The following is a 10,705-nucleotide window of genomic DNA, read 5'->3' on the forward strand; positions in this document are numbered from 1 at the left end:
GGTGTCCCCATAGGAAATAGTCGCATGGTGCAGCATCAGGACTGTTTGGAATCCATTGTTCTGGTCTCAGGAATTGAATTTGCTGATCTGTTAGGAATTTCTGGGTGACCTTAGATGCATGCGATGCAGCAGAGTCCTGATGGAACACAGCATCACCATTAGGGTATAATCTGCAGTAACCATCCTTAAGAAAGGGCTTTAATATCTTCTGTATGCAATACTCAGAATTTATTTTGGCCCCAGGTTTCACAAACCGAGGCTTGGTCACATCATGGCCGGATATACCCATCCAAACCATTACGCCTTTGGGATGAAGCACCGTGGTTGATGGTGTCAAGTCTCGCCTGTTCTGCCCACGGCTAAGATATTGAACTTTAGATTTAGCATTGGTATCAGATAGATAGATCCAAGCTTCATCAGTTGTAATGAACTTTCGCCATCTGTCTTTACGGAGAAGCTTGTAGAGGGGCCATGAACTTTGCCTCCTAATCTGCACCGATCTCTCACTTAAATGATGACATTTATGTTTTTTATGGCATTTTTTCTTCAACTTTTGTTTTAGTTGAAAGCTTACAACTTGCTGACTCACGTTAAAAGCTTTAGTCATGCTTGCCTGTGTTGGTGGATCCGGTTTTGATGTCATCTTATCAAGCTTCTGCAAATCTGATTTCTTCAATTTGCTTGGCCGTCAACTTCTTTTTGGTTTCACATTATTTTGCATCGATCCGAGTTTTGAATTCTTGATCTAACTGATATGGCTGAGTTAAATCGCAATACCTTTCTTTTTAAAATGGGTTTGTAAAATCCTGTTGCTCCATCGAAGTTCTAAAAATGTTCTTCTTTCTGTCAAATTTCTTCATAGGTATTTTTGTGATTTTATGAAATAGTATTGCAATTGAAAGTCTGATAGCAGAGATTTAGATCAGTATGCTATATATGTAAAAAGGTTTTAAAACTTTGGTGGTAGATAACCAAAAAAGTGATCCCTATACTTTTTTGTTACTCTGTAATATGAAAAATGAGTAAAAAAATGCATTGGTGTATTTGGTGCAGGTTACATTCTTGATTACTTGTCGAAAAAGTATCGATAATTGATATTTTAATGTCGATATTATTGAAAAAAATTCCACTGGAGGAATATAATATGAAAAATGAGTAGAAAAATGCATTTGTGTACATTGTGCAGGTTGCATTCTTAGATACAATAATTTAACAGTTAAAATTTTTTATTGTATCTTATTGTAGATACACATTGATGTATCTTTTTATTTAATGTATCTTATTGGGGATACTACATATTGGTTATTAAAGCATGTGAAAAATTAGTGTAATAACATTCTAGTAATTAGCACAGGAACAATTGTTGTTTACACAGATCAAATAATCACAGATAATCAACCGGATAATATGCACCCGATATTTACGCCAGCATAAATAAAACATCTATATAAAATATTAGCAGGAAACAATAGTTGACGTAGATAAATATACTCTATTGCTAATACTCAAACATCGCATCGCATGTAAAACACCAACTATTATCAGTATTATATTAAGTTTCATGATTTCTCCGACGCATAAAGTATCTCATTATATATACTAAGTCTAATTACGACAGTTGTATATTTATCCAAGTAATTTTTAGCTTCAGTTCCAGAGTTCATTTCAGTACTGAACTACTCCAAATGAACATTCCTAGAACTTGTGACAATTCCGCAGTGGGAGTCATAAAACTTAAATAGAATTATTACACATACTCCCTGCCATGTTGCTAAGCTTTTATGCCAAAGAAATCATCACAACACTTCTAGGTTTCTTGAGTAAATATAAATCTCTTTGAATTGACCGACCCCTCTTGCCTTTTCTATTCCTCAACGACATTGAAAATGTCTTAGCCCCTATATATATATATATATATATATATATATATTCTATATTATTATTCTATTTACTTCTTCCCCAATAAAAGAAAAAAACAGAAAAAGAACGCCATTTTGGTTTTTCGGCATTCGCAGAGTTCTTGGCCAAACGGCCTAATAGTAGAAACCGCTTTCAGTCAATTTCTCTAAACGTTGAAAGCGGTTAGTTCTCTGTCCGTTGCACTGTTTGAATTTTCATTCTAAAATTATAGTAAAATTACCAGCAGCAATTTGCCCATTCAATTAACCGCCAAAAGTTTGTGGTAAAGAACATTTTTTGTATTTACTGTTTTGAAACTGTTTACAACTAGTATGGTTAAAAACCATGAATAAAAAACTATGCGGGTTTTTAACAGTGTAGAACTAGCGTTGTTTCAAACCCGTAAAAAAGGAAATACTTGGCATTGGTGATAGGTTTTTTGTTTTGTAATGGGCTTCAGAGTTTGGTTGTGGTTTATCAACAGGATATTTTGTGGTTTCAGCGCTGGGACTCGAGCTACCATTCCGTCGGTCATGAGATTGACAGATTACCGCTTTGACTATAATATGTGCCCATCTGCAAAAAACTAAGCGGTTTCACTAGGTGGGCCTAGCTGATGCGATAAAATTCTGGTTGTTTAACCGTATTATGTAAAATCAGTTAATCAACGGTCACAGTTAACAGTTTGGATATTTATGATTATTCGACTGCTTAGTCTGAATATACTAAAACAACAATTAAACAAATTGTTATTTAGCAATTTTTTTCCGAGAAATTTTGAGCAGTGTCTTCTGGAGAAACTAATGCGTGCTAGAAAAATCACTGATATGTAAAAAGCTATACTGCGTTCTATGTTATTATCTAGAATAACGTGTTTCATACATAAAGGCTTTTACTGAACGCAGTTTGTTTAATTAGCTGTAAGCTAAGATGAACAAATAAGATCAAATTATTAAAATAAAAAAAAGCTTGCATTGTCATTCTGTAACAAAAGAAAATTTAAATAAATTGCTGAAGTAATTGGAATTTTATCGATAGAATTCATTTTTGGTATTTGTACTAATAAAAATTCACTAAGTGTCATAAAAATTCCACAGGTCTTGGAATAGCTACCTTTTCCTTTCAACCTTTGCCGTAAACAAACTCTGAATAGTTTGCGAGTTTGTCTCCCTAAAGCAAAGGATGTCTAAAGCAAATACGCCTGAAAAAATAAGCTTAATATTTTCCATAGAGATCCATAAAAAATATTTTGTTTCACCGGCCTAGGAATTTGTTTAGGGACCTAAAAATACCACTATAGACCTTTTTTTAATATCATTTGCTTTCTTTTGCGCATTGTAAATTGAAAAGATGAACTGTGTGAAAAAGAGTGAAATATTTCAATTACATATTCAGGAAAAAATGAGAGTCTATTGAAAAGATTTTGCACAATAGAAAGTCTATCTCATTCATGAATTAGACCACGCTGAAAGAAAAAAGGCATTTCAACATTCAGGAAATATGATAAAAGAAATGGAAATTCATATTGTTGTATATTTTGCAATGAATTTATTTTACTATTTTACACTTAAATGATATTTTTTTCTTATTCGAAAGGGATCTGCACAGATAAATCAAGCTTTCTTTGGACGATGAAATATAATTGAGAAAGTATATGGAACAATTTGAAAAACGGTCTCATTTATTTATGCTTGAGTGTTCTTTTCTCTCTTAACTCATGAATGTTCAAGTTGAAATTTGAAACACAAGAGATCCCGTAGGTTCACTTTGTTACACCATATTACCTATAACCTAAACTCTGCTTTTGAAATTATTCTATAACATATTTGAAATTTCAAAAAGTTTAATGTACCTTAATTTTGATTATCTTCACTGTAACACTTAGATGACATATTGTTATTTTGAAGATACTGAGATGTTTCTTACTATCAAAATGATTGCGCTTGTCGCATTTTTTTATAGTTTTATTTTTTGAAAAGTATTCTACACAACGCTCCGACTGCGATCGGTAGAATGTATTATTTCATCTCATTACTCTACACTGTTATTTTCCAATCTCAACGAAACGTTATGTGTGATGCAGTAGTTTATCAGTCACACAACTTGTTCGTAAGTCATTAGTTGTTTTAATAAGGTCAAACGTAAAGAGGAAAAAAGTAATCTTATTTTAAATAATCTAGCTTGCGTATAATATATTCGTGTAAGCAGAATAAGTTAGTTGATTGCTACTGTATCAATAATTTGAAGATGGACATCTTTTAATCTTACGGAAATATTACTATTCACTCAAAATTCAGTCCAAATTAACCGCAATTCTTTCGTCATGATTATAATTAAATATGACTTGAGCTTTAAGTTGTGATCATCTTTTTATAAATTTAAATCAAAATGCTAGGCTAATATCATGACTACTACTATTTTAATCTTAAGCATACACCAGTTGAACCTTTTTAAAACATAAAAAATTACTCTATTCTGTTGCAAGTTAAGATGAAACTATAATTCCTATGGAGAGAACCTGTTTTCATCTAAGAGCATGCCAAGCTCCCAGCACGAGCATATATCTATTTCGCCAACTCTTGAAACGACGTTCACAACCTCTTTTTTTCTTGGTTCCTTATTAGTAATAACAGTCAGTAACAACTTTAACCAATTAACAAGTAATAATATATCTGAGTAAAAATTATACCTAAAAATCGTAACAACTTCTTTCTGTTCCCAATTAAAGAAACTGATGAAGGAATAATAAATATTGTTTCTTACAGACGATTTTTTTCTACAGTGAAGCAAAAGTAAAAATTCTTTATCTCCCATTTTGTTAAGAACATTTCACCATAAGACGCGGCATGTTTAGTGGTCCAGTCAAATCTAACGTTCTTGCACCGACCACGGCTTGCACCGACCACAGTGCTGACATGAAATATCCTCACTGGTAGACGGATCATGGATTAGAGTCCCCTTGCCGTCAAGCTAAACGTGGGAGGTTCTTGTAGTCTTCCTCTCCATGTAACGCAAATGCAGGTTAGCTCCATCAAAAAATCCATCACGAAGGCGAATTTCCCCCAATACTCGACCCAGGAGTTCCCTTGTCTTCTAGATTGGGTTCAACATTACAAGGATACGGAATTGAGCATTAGTAGTCATAAACCGGTAAAATTGGGTCTGCTGCTCAACGACGGTTATAAAATAAAAATAAAGTCTAACGTTCTGGGATGGATTAGCCTGATTGGTAGGTCACTGCGCTCATGTCCAAGAGGTCATGGGTTCGATTCGCCCCAGCCGAAGACTCCCCGTGAAGTAAATGGTGACTGATGCACGTTAAATCTGTCGAGTCGCAATGTTCCCATAACAAATCAATACTTCTGGGGTCACTGATTCAGGAGTTTCCTTTTCTTCTGGATTGGCTCAAAATTTTAGGGCTACGGAGTTGAATATTAATAGTCGTAAACCCAAAATAGTGTCAGCCCTCGTAAAATGCAATATTTCAAATGATAATTTTTTTATGGGAAACATAAAAGTATCTTTAGAAATATAAGTTTAAAGGTGATTGAGAAAAAAATTGAAAACTAATTTTTTTAAGTAAGTATTTTCCAAAAAAATGGTAATGGGCTTACTAAAAGATTCTACTTGGTCAACCGAAGATTAAACGACACAAGTTCGAAGAAATCATCACATAATAATTTCTAGTGGGGAATTGTCATCGTATAATAATCTCCAGCATCGATTTATCAACGCATCATAATTTTCAGCACCGAATTATCACCGCATAATAATCTCCAGTATGACATTAACATCTCTGATTGTGTTTTCACCATTCTGTTTATTTGCCATTCCGAAATATCTATTCATATTACTGCAACACTATTACAACTACTTTCTGGCTCTATAATACTATTGTAAGTCAGTTTTATTTCGGCTCTAGGGTTTTACTTTGTAAAATGATTAAAGACTCTTCTGATGTTGGTTTAATGAAATAATGGATACAGTTCATAGTTTTGCCGCAAGGTAGAGACACTCTTTAGGCTTTGGAGCTTTTCATGTGATTTTATGATATACCTAGAACTCTGCAAACGCTATGCTATTATTCTACAACCTGTTTCTCTGAGCTGCTTTTCATAAAAGGAATTTGTTGTAAAATTTTCACTATAATTTACCATAAAAATGATTTTCAGCGAAATGTTTGCTGGTGTGCTAAAAATTCAATATAAAGATTAATTCAACCAACCATTGTCTCACTACTTCCATGCCCATATGTCATTTATATCTAAATTGAAAACATCTCAATTCCGAACTTCATCAAGTTTCCTGTTGTTTTTACTTAATAGATATTGTTCTTGTTATTATTGTTTGATATTACTGTTTATTGTTTGTTATTATTGTTTATTGCTTGTTATTATGGACTGCCATTATTGTTTATTGTTTGTTATTATTGGCTGTCATTACTGTAACTCACTATAAATGCTGTTTTTACTCAGTATGCAAATATATCCAGTACTAATTATTTGTATTTTTTGCAAGTTCAGGACTGGCAATGCTATCTTAGTATAAAATATTACCTGAAAGTCACAAGTACAGAAACTATTGGAGCAATACATAAACCTTGTCAAATATCTAAAAGAAAAACAGATTCATTTCAGGACATATACATTCATCGAAAATGCATCCTATACGTTCCGTATTCATAGTGTATTCGTATAGAGAAATTAAACTATGTGTTCATGTATCAAATCTTAACTTTTATTCAAGCTCAATACTAATTATTTATATTTCTGCACAACTCTAAATGAAAAGAAAAATGTAATAACTGTCATAAACTGAATTCATAATTATTTTTTCAAAAATAATAAGCAAATATCAGCACCAATATTTTTTATATTACTTTTAAAATGAATGTATAGAAAAATCTATGAAAAGTGTGCACAAATAGTTTGAATTTTATGTTAATTTCTAATATATGATCGCTTAAAGCAGTGTTTCCCAAACTTATGACTTTTGTGTACCCTTTCTAAATTTTTCGCAACGCTGTGTACCACTGATAAAAAAAATAAATGTATTTTTTTAAAAATATGTTTCTTTTTCTTTTTTGGTACAAAAGTTTGATATTAAGTTTATTTCAGAGTTTCTGTCTTTCTGTTATTTGCACCAGTGAGAAGGATGATATTGTTTTTGCCGTGATAAAAAAATTTCATGAAATTTAAAAATCACAGCTGGCTGTTGACTGCTCTAATTATTAACTGTTAACTCAGCAAAAAATAGCTAATACAAAAACACGTAATTGTAAATTTTCATGGCTAGATATGTTTTTAAATAAAAATTTTTGAAATATTCGTTTGCTGAAAGATATTTCGCATGAGAACGCGTACCCCCGCTAAATTGTTCCCGTACCCCTGGGGGTACGTGTACTACACTTTGAGAAATACTGGCTTAAAGTATTAGTGAAGAACTAAAATGCTTGTTAAATGCGAAATATTTGTAAACGACAAATTTGTCTAAATTAATTTACTTATTTTTGATGTGGAAGCAATGTAAAAAGACCTATAATAATAGCCCAAACATTTATTTAGAGATGGCGCCACATGCATCTAGTAAAATGGTAAACCGCGTCTAAATGGCAGCAAATAAACTGACGTCATTCTGCCGATAAATAACATAGGGTTAAAGTTCCATATGTAACGAAGCTGTATCAACGTTTGATGACTAAGAATATAAGTATAAATGGAACCAGCTGGTTATTTTACTTCTAAACCATCGTTGAACAGCCGACCCAATTTTGAGTTTAAGACTAACAATGTTCACTAAGACCTCCCTTGATTAGCCTGACAGCAAGGCGAATCTATTTCATGATCTATCTACCGCTATGATATTTTTCGTTAGCACTGTGGTCGGAGCGAGCCGGATGCGGAATTCGTATCGAATAGCCATTGCTGGGATTCGAACCCAGTTCATCTCATTGGGAGGCGAACACTCCATCCCCTGAGCCACCACGGATCTCCAACCAGTAATAAAAATATATCTTGTGTTTCAAATTTTTATTTGAAAGTTAAATTATTCAAAAATATGATGATAAGCTCAATTAAAAAAAAAAGAAGATAAAGCAATTTTTTTAGGTTCAGTTTATATTTCCATATTTTTGTTACAAGAAATTCATAACTCAGTTGAAAATAACAAATAAAAAATTTATATAAAAAGAAACGCATTTATTATTTTTTCTAAATTTTGAATCACAAATACTATATTAGTTTTGTATATCACATTATAGTTTAGAGGTAAATAACTTTGTCAGTTTAAATCGATCTGTTATAAAAGGAATTACACACCTCAAAAAGCACATTTAGGCACTATATGGATAGTTTTTAATTTTTATGGCATAAGATAATCACGTAGTTTTCCTCCAATCTAAGTATTTAAAAGCCTAGAAGGAAAAAAAAAACTTGCTTTACCTTAAATATAAGTAGATAGAATTTTTTTATGAGCATTTGAAATGTTTTGCTCATGCTAAAAAAAAAAGGGAAAAAACATGATTAAAGGACTTAGGCGAATTTTTTTCCCTATGCATAGGGAACATGCCAAAAATTATTCATGCTTTTTACAACAGACCATCTAAATCCACTTAGCGTAAAATGTTTTGATCCTCAAATGTTTAATCAAGAATTGCCGTAGCAAGCATAATTGAAGCGTATTTTTCACTTAAAAAACTATCATTCATGATTAAAAAAAAAAGCATTTTATCTAACAAAAAAAATCTTTTTTTTAATGATTTCAAAAGAACATGCTTTTTACGAAATTTTTAGCTTTGAATCTTCTAAGCAAAAGGAAGTAGGTATAAGATTAATGTATAGACAAATACATTAGCCTTTCTCTCATCACATTCTTCAGTAGCCAGTAAAAGAAAAACAAAAAAAAAGAAGGAAAGAAATTAATTTTTTTAAATACCTAGCATTTTTAAATCAGAAAATTTAAAAATAAATTACTTAATATTTTATAACCTTCGTCGATTCAATTTTGAGTTATGTGTCTACCTATGTTCTACTGCCTTGCTTATAGCCTTGTAATTTTAGATCAAATCCAGTAGACTAGGGAACTCCTTGTTGTATTAGAAAAATGTTGCTTTCTTGAAGGACTTTTCAACGGATTTAACCCTTATTTGCGTTACATCTACAGGAAAACTGCGAAAACCTATCACTGTTAACCTAAAGGCAAGGGATCTACCACTGAGGATATTTCATGTTAGCGCTGTGGTCGTTACGAACTGGTTGCAGAATTCGTGTCGACCAGTCATTGCTGGGATTCGAACCCGGGGAAGTTCATTAAATTACTTAATAAAGAAAAAGAATCATACTTACTCTTTGAAAGGTTTTTAACCAGGAAATACTGAAGGTTACTAATTTGAACTATTTTAATTTAACGATGCACGTAAAATTAAACGGAAGAAAGTTTACTTACTCTCTGGCAAACTCTAGATGAACATCCACCTCAAAGAGAGCTGAACTCGTAAAAGAGAGACACTCTCTTAGTTTCTAACTTCTAAATCCAGGTTTTATACAACAGGGGAGACGGAGCCCATTTTGAATCAAATCAAAGCACATCAAAGCCCACAACGAATAAAATATGCGAGTGAGAATAATTGGGGTTGCAATGGATCAGATCGAAAATTTTCACTTTTAACCTCAAAATGAATGAAAACTCTCTAAGTTAAGAGAACAACAATAAATATATAAGACGAGTTTTAAACTGCCATATACACAGTCCAGTCACATTAATGTGACCACCACCTACTTTCGACGTCAACGTGAAATAACCACTCACAGAGTGCAGGTGGCAGCACATTACAGTGTAGTGTATATATTGGATGTCCTAGGGCATCGAAAAGCATTTCAGTCGTTGGCGCAATGCAGAAATGTAGCGATTTATCCGACGTCCAAAAGGGCATGATTATTGGCTTTCGGGCCAAGGGTGGAAGCATTTCGGAAACGACTGATTTTGTGAACTGTTCGCGTGCCGCCGTGGTAAAAGTATACCGTGCATGGCAAAATGGCACTATACAAAACAAACGGCGTGGCACATGTGGTGCACCACGGGCCAAAGATGGCAGAGGCAAACGAAGGCTGCGGAAATGTGTTGAGACGAATAGACGTGCAACTGTTGAGCAACTGACCGTCCAGATGAACCGAGGGGCTACCAAATGTGTATCCTCAACAACTGTTCAGCGAACGTTGCTGCGCATGGGCCTCCGCAGCAGACGCCTGGTTAATGCACCTATGCTGACTGCTGTTCATCGGTGACAAAGACTGGAATTTGCACGCCAGTACCGTAACTAGACGTCCACAGAGTGGCAACAGGTGGCTTTTTCCGATGAATCACATTTTATACTCCATGGGACGGATGGACGTTGGCGTAAAACGTCTGAAAGCAAACACCCTGCAACAATTGCCGGAAGACTGCAGGCTGGAAGAGGGAGCGCTATGGTTTGGGGAATGTTTTCCTGGCATTCACTGGGTGCACTCATCATTGTGGAAGGCGCGATGGATCAGTATAAGTACATATCTGTCCTTGCGGACCATGTCCACCCCTACATGCAAATGATTTTTCCTCAGAATGATGGCATCTACCACCAGGACAATGCGAGGTGTCATACAGCTCGCAGTACATGTGCGTGGTTCGAAGAGCACCAGGATGAATTTACCGTACTCCCCTGGCCAGCAAACTCACCGGATTTGAACCCAATCGGGAATCTGTGGTACCACCTCGATCGGGTTGTTCGGGCCATAGATCCTCAACCGCGTAATCTAGCGCAGCTGGCCACGGC

The 10,705-nt window shown here is 34.1% G+C and overlaps 1 protein-coding gene across 1 annotated transcript; it reads left to right on the forward strand.

Moving 5' to 3' along the window:
• The first annotated feature begins 9,788 nt into the window (after window positions 1-9,788).
• LOC122270337 (uncharacterized) lies at window positions 9,789-10,181 on the forward strand. Its single transcript, XM_043047308.1, has one exon. It carries the CDS (start codon window positions 9,789-9,791, stop codon window positions 10,179-10,181), a length of 393 nt encoding a protein of 130 aa, XP_042903242.1.
• The last annotated feature ends 524 nt before the right edge of the window (window positions 10,182-10,705 follow it).

This window comes from Parasteatoda tepidariorum, chromosome 1, assembly GCF_043381705.1.
Source record: "Parasteatoda tepidariorum isolate YZ-2023 chromosome 1, CAS_Ptep_4.0, whole genome shotgun sequence".
NCBI lineage: Eukaryota > Metazoa > Arthropoda > Arachnida > Araneae > Theridiidae > Parasteatoda > Parasteatoda tepidariorum.